This window comes from Megalops cyprinoides, chromosome 3 (assembly GCF_013368585.1).
Source record: "Megalops cyprinoides isolate fMegCyp1 chromosome 3, fMegCyp1.pri, whole genome shotgun sequence".
In the NCBI taxonomy this organism is placed as follows: Eukaryota; Metazoa; Chordata; class Actinopteri; order Elopiformes; family Megalopidae; genus Megalops; species Megalops cyprinoides.
Window position 1 is genome coordinate 25,151,808 of NC_050585.1, and position 23,350 is coordinate 25,175,157.

General features: G+C 39.6%; 1 protein-coding gene across 1 annotated transcript in view; it reads right to left on the reverse strand.

The window, feature by feature from the left end:
• Nucleotides 1-23,350, reverse strand: part of tenm1 (teneurin transmembrane protein 1) — a 214,038-nt gene that overhangs the window by 58,537 nt on the left and 132,151 nt on the right. The window contains exons 6-11 of the mRNA XM_036523629.1: nt 22,719-22,880; nt 13,731-13,939; nt 10,183-10,393; nt 8,500-8,601; nt 2,236-2,430; nt 1,037-1,237 (exon numbers count right to left, since the gene is read on the reverse strand). Of these exons, the coding sequence (XP_036379522.1) occupies nt 1,037-1,237; nt 2,236-2,430; nt 8,500-8,601; nt 10,183-10,393; nt 13,731-13,939; nt 22,719-22,880 (1,080 nt within the window). The remainder of the gene's footprint in view (nt 1-1,036; nt 1,238-2,235; nt 2,431-8,499; nt 8,602-10,182; nt 10,394-13,730; nt 13,940-22,718; nt 22,881-23,350) is intronic.

Genomic DNA, 23,350 nt, shown 5'->3' on the forward strand with positions numbered 1-23,350 from the left:
TTTAACCTGCGCAGAATGATGTTGAGTGATAATCAAAATGCTAAACTTCCTGCAAGGAGCCTCAGTTTCTCCCAAAGTGGAAACTGCCAATAAGTCACATAGCCATGGCACATGAAGAGTGAGGGAAGGTTTCAAGCTAAAAAAGTCCTGAATACAGGAAGTTAAAAAATAATAAGAAGAAAAAAACGTATTACTCCTGACCAAAGTCCCATGTGGACTGGCTGAAGAGGTGTAGTTGTGGCGTGATCTACAGTAATTTGCACTCGGTATGTGCGGAAGATGGCTGCTCGACGTGCTAATAGTCAGCAGTATGTAAGGCTTTCTTCTCCAGTGCTGCTGACGGATTGTTATAATTAGTGTTTCCATTAACAGACACACTCATGTTCCTCCGAATTTAAGAAATAAGTTTCAGCTTAAAGCGCAACGTGAGCCATGTGAGCAAGTCTCACAAAGGTGCTTTTAGTTTAAGGCAGAAATGATCCATGGTGGAATTATATAAAAATCCCTAATTCAGCTGTGCCAACAACAACACAGCACGGTCCTCAAAAGCTAATGAAATGGCAACAGCCAATTTAACCGAAAAATGTGTTGAATCAAACCGAAATGCTTAAACCAAGCTGTTTCAGTGACAGTGAAATACTGCATTACAGCTGCAATGCTGAACAAATTCAGCCAACGAAGGTGACAGTGTGCTAGCCCTCCCTGTCTATTGTTAGATTGCTTTCATTTGCCTGCTGACTTGATCTGTTCACCCGTTTAATTCCTTCTCGGGTGTGGGACAGCAGGCTATTTTTGCCCAAAAGGATTGTGGAGTGTGATCAACATGTGAAACTTTACACTTTCACAGATGTGCCAACAGGAAGCAAATTTGTGCACCTCAACCACAACAGATCGCATCCCAGAATGCCTTGGCTTTACTCATCTTATTTTCTTGTGGAGCACAACCTCCCTGTGATAATCATTTCTCACTCTCCTATGACAGAACAGCTCCTGACAGTGTGAGGTAAGACTCAGAGCGATGCATTGTGGGACTCACCTGTTGAGCAGTCAGAGCCTGTCCAGCTGGCGTCGCAGTTGCAGGTGCCCGTGTCGGGCAGGTAGGCGCCATGGCCCGAGCACTGCTCCTGGCAGGCTGGCAGCGGGTTCTCGCAACCTGACCCACCCCATCCGGGTGAGCACAGGCACTCCCCCTTCACACACACACCATGGCCCGCGCACTGGGGGTCCAGGCAGTCCACTAAGGAGGAACCAGCAAGAGGGCACTGTGAAGACCGTGCTAGTAGCCACTGTTTTCTCCACTCTAAGGAGTACAGTGGTTTGACAGGTTGGGGGCTGAAAGCACATGTTCACTATCACCTGACAGTTGCCCCCTAAAGACTAACTAACCTATGTACTAACTAACCTATGTACAACATGACATCTTACAATGTATAACTTACAAGAGAGGAATATTTGAATTGATTTCCTTGTTAGATGAATGCATCCTTTAAATTCTTCCTTTAGACAAAATCCCTTATTTAGGTGAATTAACATTTGCAACATCCTGCTTTCTCTCCTCTCAAACAGTGATGTAACCCAGCAGCAATTTATTCTGCACACCACATCGCTGCAACATAATGTGAACACTGCATCTCAGCTGGGAAGCATTAATAACTGACGACTGCACCATGATATAACTGTCAAAAGCTAACCAGTACATGAAAATGTTGGCTGTTAAAGCTGGGTTCTTATCAAAAATTAACAAGCCACAGTGCAATCCATGTCTCAGGCCAATTGATCACATGATCACATGCTGCACATTCTGATACACTTCAAGACACCCCTTTACTAATGCATGCTGTGCAATGTCTGCTTTGTGTTAGCCCTCGCAATTACTACAGAGCTTTCAGATTTGGTTCGATTCTCGCCTTAATGGCTCAAGGTTGCTTCCCAGTGAAACATTTCAGACAAACCAGCAATCATCCCTTTGGATACAACTATGCTATAAATGGACAATCAATGGATTTTTGAGTTGCAGCCCATTAATGCCTCATGAATTAGAGCCACGGGAATGAAATGGGAGCTGGAGGATAATTTGTTGGGTGGATCTTGTTCTGCAGAATATATAAATCATGACGAGACCAACGTTTTGCCAAATGGATTTCTACTTAATCAGTGGAAAGGTGTGGTTTAAACGTGACTAGATTAATGAGGACGGTGTATGGCAGCATGCGCGGTGGCATAGGAGGTGCCTGCCTTGTTCACAGTTGTTGCCCTTGTAAGCTGGTATGCACACGCAGATGCCCTGGATGCAGGTGCCATGGTTGGAGCAGGTGGGGTCGATGCACTGGTCCTCCTGAATGTCACATTCTGGGCCCTTCCAGCCTGGGTGACATATGCAGTGACCCTTCTCATACTCCCCATTCCCACTGCACAAGACCGGGCAGGAGTCTGCAACAAAAGCAACAGCAGATGCTTTGTTACTGATATGTCACTCTTGCCCATATCCTTCCAGACTCATATTTATCATCACACCATATGCGCACTGGTATATAAAGCTGCTCGTGTTGCTTTATGTCTTGGCGTATCTCAGAATGCATTGCTGGCTGTTTCTGGTTGAAGCCAGTTGTCCTCGCCAGCACCCTTACTGCAAGCACGGCAAGCCCGCTGGCGTCTGCCTTCACCTCGCCGATCACAAATCAATAATATGCATGCAAATGATGGCACCTAATCTCTTAACTTTGATGACAGCGTGTAAGTGCTGGGCTCGGGCCGCCAAGCAACCAGGCACGGGCACTCAGCGCCTTATCCTGTGAAATCCCGCTAATCCGCACGGCCCTTCAATTTGTTCAAGTGCCACCTGAGTCGAGCTGCAGCGGTGGCGCCCCCCCCCCCCATCTTCAAGATCCCACCGATGCCCCCCGGGTCCCTCTCTGAGCAAAGCATGAAAATTGATGTTTATGAAACTAAAAAATAAAGTGGCAGAGCTCAAGCCTGCGAGCAGTGCTGCTGCAGAGCTCAGCGCGGCTACACACGAACCCGGAGACTCAGGCAGGCGATTTTCACTCCCGTGCATCAGGTTAGCCTCCGTTTGCATCGTGTGATTAGACCGCCGAAGTACCTTGGCCAGTCCCCAAATAATTTGATACCTCAGCAGTACTTCAAACCGAAGCAGAAGGACATTGTGCTGCTTCATTGAACAATGCTTACAATTTCGTACCCCTACGCCCTTCTAAAATTCTTGTCAAACCGTCGAAATGTAGGTGCCTATTGTAATGCATATGCTGCAAGCCGCCACCACCACTCCCTCTCCAAAACCCAGATCCCCGAGTGCAACCCTCACTTCAGTACATGTGCGCACTTACCTGGAGAAGCCCTTCCTGCATGCAGAGCAGATGTAGGGCTTTTGCATGCCACTTTCATGTGAGTGTATGTGGTAGGACATGCAGTCCTTCCGCCTATTGTAATTCTTTGTTGTAATTGCTGTGTTGCACACAATTGTGTACGTGCTGTTGCATGGTGCAATAAATACCGAAAACCACTACAGATACTACTATACCATTAAAGGACACCTCAGGGTACTCTCAACGGTTTACCATACAATTACTGTTTAACATGTGTATGTAACTGAAGCTTGAAATGATTTTTAGTTTACAGAAAAGAAAGTCAATTAGTATTTGAAAATGAGCCCCAGGGAAAATGTTTTACATGGTGTGTGCTTGGTACTTCTGGAAAGCAGTCGTTCTAGGGCAGATCTATAAATGTTCTGTGTGTCCAGCAAAACACGTTTCTGGGTTTGATTTGCTCAGTTGCATGGCCATAGGAGCCTTTTTATAAACACTGCTCTCCATAACATTTAGCATTACCTCCAATGAAAATCCATGCTAATGCTAATGACACAAAAAAGCACATATTTCATACACAGCACTTGAATAAATAAAGAGTAAAAATGTCTTTGAAACAACTCTTTTAATATATTACTGTATATGCTATAATGTTGTAATGTTAATGTCACACAACATTGTAATACAGCAGAAAGTCAAGGGCTGAGATATAAGGAGCTTTCTTGGCGCACTGGCATGATGAAATGGCATGCATTTGTTAACCTGTACAGCGGAGCTGGAGGAGGAATATGCTTTAGTGCTCTAGTGTACTGCTCTGGAGCCAAATACAACAGTGCTTCTATTTATGAAGGAGAATGACCTGTGAATCAAATCAAGTCAGAGAACAGGAAATATCTACAGGCTTGTCCATAGCCTGTGTCTAATCATAAAGGTTTAGTTGACCGTTTCGATTGAACTCGACACTGCATCCATCTCCAATGGCAACCTCAAGGAAACGTTCCTGTGTTACCCATGTTCCCTGTTACGACATGTTACCCAATCCATGAACACAGTCTTCAGTTTACAGTCTAATCAAGTGTTTTATTTGTGTTCATTTACCTTCCCAAATAGATCTATGGCATACAATGATGCTTTGCTTGTCAGTTTTTCAGATACATTTTTTAAAAAGGATTTTTTTTTTGAAAATCATTTTTGAGCACTTTACCATTTTACACTAATTTGTATTCATTTCCAATTTAAATTTCAGTGTGCTAATTCAAATTAATACTACAAGGCTATGGCAATAGTCTCATTTAAATATTAGTTTAGAAGATTTAAACACGCTGGGTTCTGTCACAAAAATCAATAAAGTACTTTAAACAGTGCCACATGGCCGGTTACAAAACAACCCCCTCCCCAACACACAAAGATTGTTCTGTCAGTCTTAAAAATGAGCAACACTGTCATGTATTTTATAATGCACTTGTTGAATTGGCTCCCAGCGCAAATGGCAACCTTAACACTCCCGCCAGACTAAAATAGACATTACAAGAATAGAATTTAAACATATATATTTATTCTGTTTTGTTTCTGTTATTTACGTGCTCAGTAACTCAGCTTCAGCAAATTCACTCTGAAGAGTGACCAAAGTGGAAACAAAATGTCATTACTGAATCCCTTTTTTTAGTGGGTTTATTTTCTGCTGGAGTTATATCCTGCAGTTACGTACTCCAGCCTACATGACAAAAGCAAAGATAATTGATGAATAATGCATCTAAACTAGATGTTTTCATTTGTTTTCATATTACATTTGCCCCCATTTGTTGTACTTTTTATGTTCATATTTATAGGTATATTTTAAGTACCTTGTGTAATTTATATACAGATCCTCAGTCATAATAATCACTTCTCTCATCAATTTGATCCTCCAATATTCTAAGTCTAAGTCTGAATTAAAGAGTGGGTAAATAAGAACAACACAAAAAAGAGAATACTATAAACGGTACTACAAAAGATTTACCTGATAGTGAAATATATTTGAGTTTAAAAGATTGGTTGGAGCACGAGTACTTACTGCCCCTAACAGGACTAATGCAAGACCTGCCGGTGCTCAAGCCAGATCCCTTTGAAATCTCTTTTTAGCTAGCCAGGCGCCATCCGGCGTGTGACACAGATGGCAGCACTGCACTCCGAAAGGATGATGAAAAGGCTGGAACCTCAAGAAACCACTAATAACGCTTTAAAGTAATTTCACCTCCAGAAAAAGCTGGTTCTTTTAGTCACTTTATGTCAGCTTTATGTCAATTTACAGTTTTTAGTTTTCCTCATGTATGAAAAAATGAATCTCAATCTAAGATGCAGTTTTCAAACATGTGTCTGTACTGTATATGTTTTTGAGAGGTGTTATGAAAACAGAAAAATGTTTGCCTGTGTAAATGCTGATTGACATGTCTGGCACTGCTTTCTGGTCTAACTGCCTCTGTTGTTATACAAGAGCAGGCACTGAGCACCAGGTCAATAGAAGCAGGGGTGTACCACACCCAGCAGGACCCAAGGTGCAGGCTGTGCAAAGAGGCCCCTGAGATAATCCAACACATAGTGGCTGGGTGCAAAATCCAAGCAGGAACAGCATACACTGAGCGGCACAATGAAGTTGCTGGGATAGTGTACAGAAATATCGGCACTGAGTACAGACTGGAGCTTCCCGAGTCTAAATGGGAAACACCTCAAAGGGTGGCTGAGAATGACCGGGTCAAGATCCTGTGGGGCTTCCAGATCCAGACGGACAAGCAAGTCCTGGCAAACCAACCAGAAATCGTGGTGGTGGATAGGGACCAGAAGACAGCAATGGTGATAGACACAGCAGTCCTGAATGACAGCAACATCGAAAGGAAGGAATACGAGAAGCTGGAGAAATACCAGAGATTGACGGAGTAACTAGAGCGGATGTGAAATGTAAGAGCCAATGTCATCCCATTATTGGTGGATTCTGTGACACCTAAGTTGGGAGAGTGGCTCCAACAGATCCCAGGAACAACATCGGAGCTCTCAGTCCAGAAGAGTGCCTTACTAGGAACAGCAAAGATACTGCACACAACCCTCAAGCTCCCAGGCATCTGGTAGAGGATCTGAGATGCCTCCCAAGGGGGTGAGACATAATATATATATATATATGTGTGTATATATTTATATAAATGCCACTCTTTTGACACCATGGCAGTAGGATGGGCTACCTGCTGTCATCAGAGGTGTAGAACTGCCACTTGCATAAGACTTCACTCACCATGCTGATATACTGGACTTCCTCTGAAATGGACTAGTCCACAATTTTTTTTTTTTTTTTTTACAAAAAAATCTATAAAAATGAATTATTTTTGCATTCTGGATGAATTGTTTTTGGCTATCACAAAATTTTATGGTAAAATTCACACAATACTCTTTCAATCTTGCAATTGTTCTTTCAAATTTATCTGTCATTATGTTCGCTAAACACATTAGTGTTTATTATTATATTGATGATACTCGTATTAGTAGAAGAAAACCAGTACTATAACTTAACATTAAACATACGTTGTTCTTAAGAGTATTAAAGGCGCAAACAAAATCAAAACCAAACTGCTCAAACGGAACTACTTTTCATGCTGAGCATGTCTCTCCATTACATTCTGTCTCCTCCTCTTATCAGGCCATGTGCAGAAATTGAAATGGTGACAGTGTGATTTTGCTGCTGAAAAACTATCATCCATATAACGCTGCTGTGTTAATATGTGGCCACCTAGCTGTCTTATTTACCTTATGAACCAATATTTGCTCTATAAGAAAATCCTCCTTTTTAGGGCAGCAAATATAAAATTCTAAAGTCTTATTAATATGGTGTAATTTTAATTTATCTTCAGAAATGTAGATCACCAACTTAGTAACATCTTACTCAATATCACATCACCTTTCATTTTATGCTGTTTTGAAAACCACTTGCCATGTTCTCTATATGTGATGTAGCCTCTTAATGTCCCATACAAAGCTGCCTTAGTGCTGTTTGGACAAGCAGTCAAATTTGCACTACTTTTTAAAAGTTGCAACATAACCGTTATTTTTAAATTAAATGATGTTTACAGTTTATCAAAGTCTGTGGTCTGTGATGGTCTTAAAACATTTTTCCTACATCAAACTCAACTGTATTTTTTTCCACTTTCAGAGTTGTCAGGGTAGTGCCATTCTCTGGGCTGGTAACAATATCTCTGACCTTTCCCATGTTCAGCTCTGTATCAAATATAAAGAAGATGCAAACTTTTTTTCTCTTATTATATGCAACAATATACAAATACAGTTATGCATAATTGCAGTTTCCCTGTCTGGACATTTATCTTAGAAACCACTGTATGATTTTGTATATATGGCTGGAAAAATTCTAAGAAAAGAAAAGAAAAAAATTGAACACAATGTACCCAGCATTTGAGATAATTGCTTGTTCCCACATTACACCCTCCCCACATCAAGCTATGTGCCTGTTAGGCATGTCTCCTTCATGAGTGATTCTGATCAACACTCCTTACCTAACCCTCATGATCCCAGATATTTCACTGGGGGGTGAACCCAAGGGTTGGACCTATGGATTGCACACTGGCATTTAACTGTGTACCTTATGTTCCATTTCTGTTAACAATGCCAGTTTATGTGCAAAGTGGTGCAGTGGTGGCACGATCACTATATTCTATGTGACTGTCTCTAGTACAGCAGAATGGAATAACAGTGGACAGTCTGACCCTGTTTAATATCTTCAATGACCTTTGCCATGTCACTTATTTAGATATGTACACTTAATCATAAGAAATGTATCTGCCCTTCCACAGTTCCTTAATCAAAAAAAGAGTGACATGGCAGCCAGTTGCTGCAGGCCTTAAATTCATGCAGCTTCTCAATAATTGTCAATTATGGACCTTGAGACTGTGGCGGTGACTGTGAGGAATCTGGAGCTCATTTAAATTCCATTCAATTTGTCCATGACCTGGTATCCATGCAGAGAAATACAAGACCCTAATCCTATATTGTCTGGCGAGCTTTCTTTCGCCTTTTTTCCACCCACACAAACACTTTCCCACAGTGACAGACTGGAATGCCCAGGTGAATTCACCTAGACCCACACATTTGTAGAACTCTCTGTTCTTGTAGGGTGGGGAAGGAGGAAAGAGGTGAATACCTTTTGCACAGTCAGGCCCGAGGAAGCCGCTGAAACAATGGCAGTGGCCTGACACGCATTCCCCATTTCCGTTGCAGTTTGTCGAGCAGCCATCCATGGTTTCTGTGAGCAGAAAGAACATTGTTCGTAATGGCCAGTACTGTCAGCAGAGGCTCATTACTTTTTGATCAAGTTGTTCCGTAGTTGCTAAAGGCAGCCGATGATTAATATTTTTTTCCTCTGATGTGCTCCTGGAGAAAATAAGTATCAGTTCGTGTGAATACTGGCCTGTACTTCTCTGTTGATTGTCCTCCAGGCAGTTATATGCATTAGATTGGCTTAGTGCTACTAAGGAGCAACTCATGGGAAATGGCACCTGTTTTCGAAAAGTTCAGAAATGGTTTCAGAGAGGCACACCTTTCCTTAGTACAAATCTGCTGCACTTATTTTGCCCGAGGCACCTTACTCTTTTGGAAGGAGAGCAAGGTTTCGATGAGGTCATTTATTAAGGAAAAGAGCAGAGGTACTGAAGTTGGATAAAAACATGCATAGACAGCATTCCAGTTATACGTATTACAACATCTTTAGTGCAGATATTGTCTTTAACATCTTTTATTTAGAAAACTCTCAAATATATGTTGTGAAAAAACAGCAAATACCATATATACTTAGTTGACCCTGATGAAACATGAAGTTCACCATAAAAGACTGATTTACAACTTTACTTTGCAGGATTTTGCAGTGTGGCATTTTGTTAAAATTACAGTCAAAGGAGAGCAACAACCTGAAATTCTGCATGTATGACTCCTGCCCTCCCTAAGAAAATCTTACCATATAAATCAATTTCAAGACTCTCGTTGTGGTATATGCAGCACAATGTGTTAAAAATTAATCAAAATTATGAGAAGAGGATGAGAGGTGCTTTATGAGAAGTGCATTAGTAAATCCCACTTCATTCTCAGCGTACGGTATCTTTGCTACTGCTTATCCAGTGGTTGAATCCTTTATTGCCGTACAAAATCCTCTGGAATCAGTAAAATTCTGGGTTATAACAAAAAAATGTCTCTAACGGAAACACTTACTTTCACTTCACAAGAGGCAAAATAGATTGGCTACCTTGACGTTCAATTCTGAGTGAGGAATCAGCCACTTTTGCTTTAGGTGATATTTTGCAATTTTCTGTAAGATGATATACTTATGATTGTGCATACTGAATGTATGCAGCTGTGAAAGTACACAATGAAAAATACTTGTCATAGAATGTTGCTCCCCTGTCTACTAACCTGTATCACCCTGTATATTGTGGCCTTTTGGGATTTTGTATTTAAATGTTGGACTTGTGCTCACACACTTTTATTCTGTTTTCTGTAGCCTTGCATTAGCATAAAAAGAGGATGCCACAGATGCCTCAGACAGTACTACCTCATGAGATCCACATGGAGGAAACTGATTATCGACATATGTTTGAGTGTAGGCAAAGCCATTCACTGTTCTCTCACTGGTCTTGTGAGTTGAAAATTAATCTGAACCACACCTTTTGTTAGATATAACACATTAGTGCAACTTTTAAAGATGATAGCTGCTCTTCCTTAAATAGTTCAATAGTGATAGACAGAAGTGTATACTCTCCAGAAAAGATCATTAAAAGCGAGCTCCCCTGCTCTCAGTGCCCAGCTTGCTTTGCAGTAACAAGATGCAATTTACCGATGGCAGTGCTGAGAACGAACACTTGTTCCATTTTCTTTCCATCATTGTAAAAGGCCAGGTACCAGGTCCCTGGGTCCATATATTCGATGAAGCCGGTCTCCTGGAGGGTGGTGAGGATCAGGTTCCGGGGCACAGAACTGGAGTCTTCTGGAATCTTTGCCTCCTGCTTAATCAGCTGCTTCCCATCCAGCAGCTTGACAAAATCGAACTGCAGAACAGAATGGATTGAACTTCAGTGAAAGGCACAGGAATGGGCAGGAGCGCAAGTTCCAGCCTGGGAACAGCACTAACTGCCGCCCGTGGTGTCCCTCCCAGTGTGAAACCAGCAAGCAAGGGTCAGAGGATGTGTATGTCTTTATCATAGCAATCCTGCTCATGGATATCTAAGACTGTTTGTTTCAAGTGTTTTCAAGGCCGACATATATCAGCTGCAGATGTAGCTTATTTATTAGCAAAGTACTAGCAGCTAAGCGCTCAATTTGATTTAGAGGTCAATTCATTTGAATGGCACAATGCACATTAGCTGTGGGTTGCTTCAGCCAAGGAGTAGAGTATATTTCTTTCCCCATGCCACACAGAATAATGTAGACCCTAGGTGCATAAAAACAATATTATTAAATTAAAATTAAATTATGATGGCGTTGTCTCCAGCTCCTTTGCTTGGTTTGGCAAATCAACTCTGGGACTTTCAATTAAATTCCTGGAACAATTCAAAGTGGATTAACGTAACACACAGGCACACACACAAACACACACACACACCCACACACACACCCATAAATAAACTGAACACCACCCTCAACCAAGCAAGCTTAATTTAATGGACTGTGTGGAGCCTCATGTGAATCAGAACCTCCAAAGCTAAGATACATTAAATTACACTGCACCTGTTTTAGGAACCAGCATGGCATTGATTGACATGCATTCCAGCCCCAGCACAATTGAAAAACACAGCTGCATGATCATTGGACAGACTGTGGCAAAGGAGGAGAGAACCCCAGGTGGGTCCACAACACTTGTAGTGCACCATATGCTGCAATCAATGTGTACTGAATGCCACATATAAAATGAGCTTACCCATGCTCCTGTGCTGCTGCCACAGCCAGAGATTTTTTTTTTTTCAGATTGAGGTGGCAGGTATACCTTCCTTCGAATTATAGGCTGGTGGGGCATACCCCATACCAATACCCTAGACTTAGGTACTTAGTTCCTTTTTGTGGTTTCCCACAGAAATAACAGCATGACCCTGATGTCTGGCATTTACTTCATGGTGTCACGTACCCTCATTTCAACATACAAAATTTGGATATAATCATATATGGCCACACAATAAACACCCAAATGTGGGTGTCTTCCTTATTGTCTTGTTTTTCTGCTCCTCTATTCAAATTTCCTTCTAAATCTTCAAAATTGTGCTGACACCCACATTTATACTTCAACAACCAGCAACATAATCTCAACAGTTCAGAAAAAAAAAAAAAAACATTTCCAACATTTCCTGTAATCTACCAATCTCACAGCAACATTGCCTTGTGTTTTATTGCATAAGTGGCAACATGGTTAAAAATGGTCACAAGTTAGCCAGCCATTTACCTAGCTGGCTAACAGGCAGGCCACCTTAATTGCTACCTACCTACATAACTAATTAGATAATATAATATAATATAATACATCTAATATAAATCAAATATTATATGCTTGACCCTAAACTTCAACTGGTGGGCTACCATGGCGATGGTTTCAACATGAAGCTGGGCTCAGTACACAGGGACATGTTTCTTGAATCAGGAGATATTAAGAAGCTGACAGTTAGCTCAGGCAGGGTTGAGTGCCTCATCTTCGCCAGTGTCCCTCTTGTCTGCTTCTCTTCCCAGGGATGAGGGGTCAGGCTGGGATTACACCCGTGCCTGCTAGGAATGTGCTCATCTGGGCCACAGGGGGGATATTTTTATGGCCCTGTCCAAAACAAACTGTGTACTAGTGTTTCGAGACCTGCAATGACAACTTGCCCTCGGGTGTCAGAATCCCTCTGATAAGCACCGTGACTCAGACACACTTATGTGAGCAGCGCACAGCAGAGTGCTCCCTCGGGCCTGTGGAACATGGATCATTTTGCTTATAATTTAGCAAGTCACGGGTAGTCTCTGTCGGTCCTGTATCAGGGAAAAAAATAAATAAATAAAATAAACATTTTCAGCAGAACCCGACAGTGGCCCCTGTGCCTCAGTGACTCAACAGCAACCGCGGAGGCAAATGAGTCTCTTACTGAAATGGAAATTGCTATTTCCTACTTTATCACCACCCCCCCCCCCCCTTCCCCATTCCCATGGCAGCAAAAGGAGAAGAGGGGGAAAATCTCCTTGGAACCAGGACAAACTCAGCACGCCGCCCAGGGGACCAACTCAGATTAATGACTAAAACATCCTATTAGAATTCATCATGTAAAGGCTTGCAGGTTTTGCAGGGGGACATCTGAATGGACTTGTGACAGCTGAATCAGTGGGGGACGGCTCTGGGTGACCTCTGAGCCCAGCCAGCTGACCTGCTGGGAACTCTATCAGCAGTAATCACGTACAAACCAGGTCTGGTCAAGAGGAACATATGTCTGCCTGCATGTGCAGGCAGGCCCCAAACGGGGCCGGATCAGCCAACCATTCATACGCAGGCTTCCAAAAGTCCATGGATAAGAGATGTGAAATGGAATCCGGGAGGCTCACTGTGTTTTTGATTATGAATTATTAACATTACTGTATGAAGACCCACATCAAGACCCTACAAGCAAAAACCTTTAATTAGTGGTAATTAATTCAGCCATGTGTTTGTATGATTTTATGCACCTCCAAATACAAATATTTATGCATATGAGCCTTCACAGAGGAACGTTAAATTTAATTATGACACCCCCAAATTTATCTTATGATTAAAGTTGTTTATATAACAAAAAATTATCTCAGTTCAACAGGTGCTGTAAGGTTGCTTTAGATTTAACCAGGGAGTTTGTTTGCATATGTTTTTATAGGCCTCTTTAGCATTTCATTATTTCCCATAGTGTTTTTATATTGCAGTTTTCAGTAAGTAAGTAAGTAAGTAAGTATGCATATATGTGTAGCCACATGTGACAGCGCACCCTATTGAGAGCATTCAATGGTGGGTTAAGAGTGAAATAAACTTTATATGAAAAAACGCTTTCTTATTGAAGACAGTCTTTAGACAGGTGTTTACTACGAAAGTGTGTTTCTCTGAAAAAAAGAAGAGAGATCCACAACACTTTTACATTTTAAAGGTATGTCACAGCAGATGCTTGAAATAATTTCTGAAGCTCCCTTAAACCATTTAATAAATATCATACAGAGGAAATCTCTGAAAATGTTCAAACATGCCAAGCATACTCCAAGTAGATGATCATCTCAAGGCTTAATTTTAAAAGCTTGGTACAACCAACTAAACACTTTTTCCAGGGGCTTATTTTTAATATGTCTTCCTTTCCAAATAACCTTTGGTGCCAACTTGGTAGTGTTAGCATACCCTTGCGGGATTGTGCATACCTGGGTGTGAGTTGGGGGGATGTTTCTCCTCCCGTAGATCCCCAGCAATGCGTCCCGCGCCAGGGAAATGTTGAACTTGACATACTTAGGGTGGTGAAGAGTGATGTGAAAACGCCAGAAGAGGCCGGGGGGAATAGTCTGAGTCACCTGGGTGCCGATGTCCACCTCTCCTCTGTCTATCACTCTCCCTCTTTGAAACACACTTTTATCTGCACAATGAAGACACACACAGAAATACACAGACGCAAACAGAATTAAGGGAGAAGAGCTTCACAAATGCAGACACAAAGCCCTGTCTGCAGGTCTTTGCTCTATGTGAATGTCAGCTGATTCAACTAATCACATTTCTGTTTTGGGTCATGGCTTCAATTGTAAAAAAAAATCCCCTTTTATCTACAGCATCTCACTACTATCCTGTCTTTTTTAAAAATGGTCTGACCCCTTGACCTACTGTTACTTGAGATGCACACTCTCCCTGATACTAACAGCAAGCTAAACCTCATGATAAGAAAGACATACCAGAAGGAATCAGTGATATGTAACATTATACTTACATTTTAGCTGCAACCTATTCTGCCAAAAGCTTTCTCATCGTTAATTATTGAGACTGGTTCAAGCATGGAGAAGGTGTCCACAGGAATGAATCACTAAGCATGTTACATTCAGCCCATTGTATTAAAGCGATTATCAACCTTTTCCATAGACGCAGTGAGCTCCTCCAATAACCCTGGCGATGTAATGTAGAACATCCTGAGCTAATGTAGTATATAATCAACACCAGCAAACAAACTGGTTTTGCTTGTGCATTTTTCAAACCAAGGAGTGGAGTGATCATCCTCTGCTGAAAACATTTTATGGCAGCTCTGTGCTAAGGCACTAGAGAATGAAGTGGGTGTCAGTGATTTAGACATGTTTTATTGTCTGGGTATTTTTATATATCATCATATTGGCATGAATAAAAGATGGGAAATTTTCCCCAAAGTGTCAGAATTGCTAGTACTAATGGTAAGTGGCAAAAGGTGGCACCATTGGCTAATGTGATGCCAGTGGATGGTCTGGATTCAGGACCTGTGCTGTGCATCTAGCATATTGTTAGGAAAATGGATAAGCCTTCCTGTAGTGACGATGTAGAGAAAGCTGGATCAAAACCCAATTTCAAAATCAGGGTATACAATTTAAAAAGAGGGATTAAAAATCAACCATTATGCTGCTAAAAAAAGAATGGTATGACAGAAGTTGTTTTTTACAAATCAATACAAATCAAAAGATGGTGTGGAATACATTCTTACAAATCATTTTGCTACTATTACTACAACTACTATTACTACTGCTACTACTACTAATAATAATAATAATAATCATAATAATTGTATAGCACCTTTATCGCCACACAGCACATAGTACTTGACAAAATAAAATAATTAAAATTTAAAAGATAATAAAATAATGACTATAGATCACTAATCACTAAGAAAATAAAAATAAGACACTAAAATGAACACACCTGAAAAATAAGTCTGTATCATGGGTGTTTGCTTCTCTTCCTGCCCTGACGCCTGCTGGTGTTATGCAAAGAACCCATGTTCAGTATAATTCTCTGCTCCCTGTTAAAGGAAAAGTGGACTCTAGACTCCAAGTTATGCTTGACGGGTGAACAAGCTGTTACGGTGGTGACAAGACGAAAGCAGAGCGCTGAATTCACAGAGCTGAACAGCTTGTCCTCTTTCCACCTTCCCTAAAAAACCTCCTTCCTGTGCACTGAAAGTGTGTTATTGAGGGGAAAACAAAATTAGAACTCCAGACAAAAGACTTCTGACAAGCTGGTTAATTATCATTGCCCTGGGGTTATCCATATAAAACAATAATTCTTGTAATCTAGTTTCTAAAAAACATAACTGCCTTTTCAATTAGAGTCAGAACTTAATGAACAGCAGAATCATCAGTTTAATATGCAGTCAGCTCCAGGTAGAAACCAGGGATATGAGGTTATCTTGTGCCTCTTGAAGCCTCTGCTGTATGGATGCAGCTAACAAGTTTAATGACTTTCCGAAGGACTTGCCGTAGGACTTCAAAAAATGTCACACAGGATCAGGTTGCCATAATTATCAGAATTCAATATGAAACATTCTGTGCAACTACCTAATACAATTTCTGGCATTATTCCCATTTTGTGTCAATTAAATGAAGAAGTAACTCCATTTCATTAAAGAGTCTATCTATTTATACTTTATTTGTCACCACCCTCACCACCTTCCACTTTGAACAAAATAAAACACGAAAGAAAAGGAGACATGAAAGGGCCAATGCAGACACCAATGTTTTAGAGAATGGTTAAGGAAATACACATAAGCTAAAAATATTGCACTACACCATGTGGGAGTACTTAACACATATATTACGCAGTGTAACATTTCCGCATTGTTTGTTATTTGGGTCTACATTTTTTCCATTTTTGTACAAATAGTCACCTTTGATCATACCGCATACATGGGCAGCATTCCATACTTCATGACCATTTATTTTCACAAACAGTATTGACCAGATTTAAACAGACTGTTGTTTGGCATTTAATTATACCTTTGATTAATAACAGGGTCATTTCTATGTCAAGTAGCAAATTATAAACAGCTCTTCAAGGTGACAAGAGAGATGGTGGTTGATTACCATGACTACATAAAAATATTTCTACTTATTTTGTCCAATTAATACTTTAGCTTCTTGTGTTCATTTCACTGTCCTTTTAAAGTTACTTCCTTTAACCCTAATAAACATCTTTTGTTATACTTGAGTAGATGCAACTGACAAGCTGTTCTAGTTATTTAATGTTGCCTCTTACAGCACACAGTCTAAGGATGGGGGAAGTAGATTTCTCCATTAGATCAAGACAAAAAAATATATACATTACATTACATCCTGAGGTAGAACTATTTTCTATTGTCTTTTCTTGTCTTTCTAGAAAAGACAAATGTTGCTTGGTAAAGCTGTAAATACATACTGCTAGCTCATGAGCTAGATGAAATAAAAGTAAAACTCTTACATTATACACATTAAGGCCAACTGCTGTACTAATATGCATATTCCATTTGTAATATTTTAACATAAAATGAGAACGCTCGCTAAATATGTATACAGGGTAGCCTGCTTAATATCCTCTGTCATGGAGAGTGAATAATGTAATATTAGCTGGATGTGATTTTAACAGGGTTCAAACATTAAAAGTCCAATGGCCTCATCAGGAGAACAAATAACAGCACTGTGCCTCTGCATGCATTTTGAATTTAAATAAAGTTAACTGATAAAATTGTTGTTTTATTATCATTCTTATGATTATTATCATTCTGTAGTACTATAATAGTAGCATGTCTAATGTCATTGACTGTCAATAACCACATAGTGTTTTTGACCATAATGTCACCATTGGTCACCACACAAAATTGTATTTTAAAAGCATATCAACTGCACAGTAAAATTTAACTAATGTTAACTTTGGCAAGCTTAAGGATCAAATCAACATTCGATAAATAGGCTACAACTTTGCTGTACATTCCTCGCTAAAGTGGCTGATAAGAGACAGATCACAGCCAATGAAAACAGCTATGCTGTTCGTAATTAAAAAGCCACAAAGAACAAAGCTAATAGCTAAAAACCCAAAACTATCTATCTATCTATCTATAGGATCACAAACTGGTGTTAATTTACAGATGATATCCAAAACATGACCCACCAACATTCACTGCCTGTTCATAATATTGCTATCGTGAAGTTTTGTATTATTGGATATATCAGTTACTTTAAAATTATGCATCTAAAGGGCAAAAAGCCGTAATCATTTACTCTGGCAACAATAGACATTTTCTTTAATTTGTACAGTCAGCTAACTAGTTAACATAAATTTAACACCACTGCTTTAATAACTGAACATTTATAATGTGTGGCAATTTTGAAAAGTGATTCCTAACTTGATCAAGTGTTGCTAAAATGTCACAGATACAAACTGATACTATATTCTATTTATGTTACAGTTATTATAAATAAAAGTAGATGAATAATAGATGAATAACTAACTGGTAGCCACTGTTATATTCCATGCCAAAACCCATGATATATTAAAAAACAAGGTTGAATGTGTAATAATAATAATAATGTAGCTGATAACGGTGCTAATAATATATATTTATGAATATATTACGATTGAACGTTTGTTCATTTAGATACATTACAATTTATGTTTTACACTGTAATGTTCTTCCAAAGAGACTGGAAGCCACACTTATGCAAAGTCACTTACTTTGCTTACAACTTTTATGTATTATACATTTCTACAGTGGGATATATGCAGAGGTAATTTAGGTTAGGTACCATGCCAAAGGGTACAATGGCAGTGACCCCTGTGGGAATCGACTGGCACCTGTGCTTCTTTCCACACTATGCTGCTACATAGCTGCAACATCTGTAATATCACTGCTTTCACAAATGTTGGATATAATGTCAACTGTTCCATTTATACTTAGGCTGTCCATTTTCTTCATAAAGAAATTGAAGATTCCTGCTTCAATCAGCTTGTGCACAGGATGTGCATAGCTATTGCATGTTCATTGAATTTGAACAGTAGTTCATTTCATGAACTGCACATAATGACTATATTTCCATAAAACCTGATAAGGATTTTTTTTAAGATGCAGTGTGCTTTAGTTAAAATGCGCTAATATTGTAAGTTATGTTATGAGCGTGTTAGGTGTTAGCAAGTTGACAACTCAGCACCACTAACTGGTTGTTATAGAGTGAAGAATAGGTCTTGTCACTGTAAAATATGGCTAAGGATACACCTCACAGCCATGGTGAGACCCTGAGACTGTATCACAACACAGGGAGATCAATAGTGGTGATGAACCAGAGAGCAGTCAATTGAAGGGACATGAGAGGCACTGCAGAATATTGATGCTGTCTTTATAAATCTATTCTCTAGCTGCTCCCATATTTTAGAGGACCAAAAACGTTTGATATGACATTGATAGCCTTACATCAAATTGTGATATTGCACTGCATGCAGAAGGATAACAGAAAGATTTTGTGTTTGTGCTGAGGTTGGTACTTAATGCTTTGGGATGGCTCTTGAGTAAACTGTAAGCTCAGATATGTCTTTTGGATCACTGTGTTATGACCAATTTGGTTGCATAATTATCTGAGATTTTGCCTCAGTGTAATTATACAAGTGCAAATACATGCTGACATGTGCAATCACACATTAACTGAGAGTAAAGTAATAAACAGTAATAAAGTATAACAGGATGTCTGTGTCTGCATACAGAACAGCATGCTGTCTCAGATACAGACATTATGCTGCTCGACCTTGCTCACATCTTATAACATCAACCTTCCTGAAGTTGAAGGGAGTTTAATAGCCACATACATAAAAAAAAAAAAAAATGTAAAATTACTCTTAATCATGTTACGTAACAGTACCATGTGATGTTTTCAAATCATTCTGTGAAATATCTTTCATAAAGAGAAACAAAAAGGTATACCTTTTCATAAATGGTATCATTAATTTGGAACAAGATCTTTTTTAAGCAGTTGGATCATCATGAAACATGTTATAGAAAGAATACACTACTGTGTATGCTTTCTGTATGAACATCTTGTCGTCACCATGGTCACAGGATTGAGATGTATGGAATTTGGAGAAAGGGGGTCAACTTTACCCTGGCTGACCTGAAACCACTGTCATGGCAACTGTCTGGCCCAGAAAACCTTAGCACTCATGTGCTAACATTGGGAGATTTGGATCACTTTTATGAATGAAACAACAAAGATAGTGTAAATTGGTACACCACAATGCTCTTCATAATAAGAAATACAGCAATTACTTCAACACATTTTTGATTCATAGATTGGGTGAGTGGTTTTACCTTGCCCTGAATGTAAAAGCCACTCATCCATAACCAACTGAAACAATGAAGAGAAAAGAAACTTGCTCGATGAGAGACAGAGCACTACCGTGAACAACGGAAGAAGGAGTTAGCTGACATTACCTTGCAGAGCTGGGGTCAATTCCTTTTCAGTTCAGGCAATGCAGGGAATGAATTGAAAATTGCCCATCATTTTCTATGAAGATTTTTATTCATGGAATCGACTCTATTGAAAAGGAATTCTCTTACCCAGTATTTACTCATTTTGTTTTGTTTTTCTTTTTTTGCTTTGTCGTTTTGGTTGTATGCAATAGTTAGCTACACCCATAAACAAGATAGTTAGACAAATCCCTGCTTTTTATTTTAATTTTTTTTTTTTTTGCACACAAGTAGAAAATGCCATTCAACCATATTACCCCTAGGGGATAAAGCAGCCAATCATCAGTAACTTCTTTAATTCCAGGACCAACATCATAGTCTATATTCTACACATTGTTATTCATTCATTCTCAATCAGAGACTGGTGTCCTGGAATGAATTAAGTGTAACAAAACTTGGACTTATAAATCTTTTAAACAAACAAACAAACAAAAACTGTTATGACTTTCTTATTCTCATGACGATACATTGCATATTCTCAGTAACATCTAAAGGAACAAGACCTATTTTGGGTCATAGATGCCATATTGGAAATTTCTCCCTCTTAAAGCTTATGTTTCCAGTTCATTTCCTTCTGACATCATTGTGTCACAGACTTTAACTGAGGTCCTTTCAGCCCATTTAGGTGGTCGGCAACTTGCCTGACTGTAAAGGTGTGTCTTTCATCAGGCACATTAACATTTCAAAATGTTCAACACAGTATTTCGCTACATACTGAGGCAGAGGTGGGTACGGAGTAATATGTTCACTTGCCAAAAGGGTTAATCACTCCACGGACTGTCGCCTGGGAAGAGATTAAAATGTAGTCTGTTCCCCTACTTTAATTAACTGCCCATGGTGCTTATCATCATTAATTTGAGTTCCTAGCCAATTCAAAACAAAATGATCCCACTGCAATACTGGAAGTCCCAGATGTGGTGCATGCAGAAATATAAATTGTGTTAATCCCCTGATCCACCCCAGTGTGTTTCTTTCTTCCTGTCATGGTAACCACAAGGAAGGATGTGTCAGACTGCTTTGACATAGCAGACTGAATCACATGGATTTTTTTTTTTTTCTGAACACTGAGCTTTTACTAGGATTCATTATGCACTGCCGCATGGCAATCCAATATATATTTTTTTCATAACTGATTTGATTTTAATCTGCTCTTCAACATTGTCCTAGTTGCAGTGAACATTTGCAGGTTCTTACCATTTTAGAAATTGAATTACGTGGAATGATACTGAATTATATCAACTATTCCCAACGTGAAATTGTGTGTCTGTGGTATTTTGAACCCCGGGCACCTCTAGCGTTATTGAAATGATTCTGTTTAATGTCACAGCGATTACACAAGTGCGTTTTTCAGCAGCATGAAAATCCTATAATCAGATCTTTATCACCCTATCAGGGGCAATACCCTGCTAACACCGACTGTAGTTACTGTAGACCAACCTGTTCATTACCCCTTTTCACACAACCTGTTATCTGGCCCAAAATGCAATTGCATGGCACAAAGATAATGCTGCACCTCAGAAATCTATTACAACCTGCTTCTGATGAAATAGCTATGAACACCTTGCTGATATACTGGCCAGGTGTAAGCGCATTCCTAACGTATAGAGACAAAAGTGTGTGCATGGTTGTGTGTGTGAGTGTGTGTGTATATCTATCTATCTCTCTCTCTCTCTCTCTCTATATATATATATATATATATATATGTATATATATATATATATATATATATATATATATTTATTTTATATATAAATATTTATATATCAGTGGTGGCTGGTGAGCTGGAAACATTACCTTTAAATCTATCATTACTTTCAACCTGTTCCCCTTTATTCTCCTTGATTAACAATAAAACAAATAACTCACAGAATAATTGACACCAATGTATAAACAGAGTAAATAATTAGGCTCGCGAAACAGCGCAGATTGTCTTTAGTTTGTGCGCTATTGTGAAAGCTACAGCATGAGGTTGTTTAATTAACAAGGATGGCAATTTGAACAATTAAGTGGCAAGTAATCCAAAGCTTTCTCTTAAATGTTTCACATTATAGCTTTCTTGTGTTAGAAAATTCAAATTACAAAAAGGAGCTAAATTTAGTTAGATCGATTTAAATTACTGAGAATTACTGAAACTTTTAGGTTAGGTTGAATGCAATGAACAATGACATATAGAACACAGACCTCACAAAAGCTGTGATGTGTCATGAGCATTTAATGTAATTTAAATTGACAAATGCCATCCTTGTTAATTAAACAATCTCACGTTGTAGCTTTCGCAAGCACACAAACTACAGACAATCTGTGCTGTTTCGCGAGCATAATCATTTACTCTGTTTATGCGATTGGTGTCAATTATTCTGTGAAATATTTGTTTTATTGTTAGTCAAGATTCAATTCAATTCAATTCATTTTTATTTGTATAGCGCTTTTTACAACACAAGTTGTCACAAATTAGCTTTACATTGTTCCCAGGCCTGAGACCCCCTGAGAGCAAGCCTAAGGCAACAGTGGCAAGGAAAAACTCCCTTTCAGGAAGAAACCTTGAGCAGAACCCAGCTCAGAGGGGGAGCCCATCTGCTTCTGGCTGGCACTGGGCAGATAGAGTTAAAGACAAGTTATACAATGTACTTTAAGACATTTAAGATTGATAGACAATAGTAATTAACAGCAGAGTGATTATAAGAATGTCTCCTAGGATGACAATAAAGGGGAACAGGTGGAAAGTAATGATAAATTTGAAGGTAATGCCCTCCCCTGTTTCCAGCTCACCAGCCGCCACTGATATATACATAAAAAAAAAAAAAAATATATATATATATATATATATATATATATATATATATATATATATATATAAATTAAAAACAAAAGCCAACAGCCAAACAAAAAACATTGTTCTCTGTAATGGGCTGGGCCTCACCTCCTTTGTCACTTCTGTTGGTCTTGTTAGGACCGGAGAAATCGATGGGAGAGAAGGCGATGTCCATGGTTTCCGAGTCCTTGTCCAGTTTGCTGAGGCCATTCTCATAGAGCTGCCCGTCAACACGTTGTAGATGCCACGGTAGACCGAACAGGTGCACTGCTGTGGGAGAAACACGCGCCCTTACAATCAGGGGAGGGGTGACTGTGACAAACAAGGACAGAACACATCAGCTGCATGCAGCATGTCATAGCAGTGATGGCTCCCGGCATACGACCAGAGGATCGCAGGTTTGATTCCCAGGCAGGGCGCCACCACTTCTATCCTTGAGCAATTTGCTTAAACTGATTTGCACAAACAAATCTCAGCTGTATGAATGGATGACGTGACAAAGTAACCCATGTAGGTCGCCTCGAATAAAGGCATCTGCCAAGGCAATAAATATCTATCTGTGGTGACAGGCCTCTGTGAGTTAATGTGGCAGTATCTGTTTAAGATGACCGATCCCTTTTGCATCAATCTTCTGGGCAAGGAGCAAAGCTCAGTTGAGTCTGTTTTAATATTCTTAAACACCTCATGCTGCTTACATGCTTATTAGAGCACAGCACAACAGCAGTGGGCAATTAAAGGTG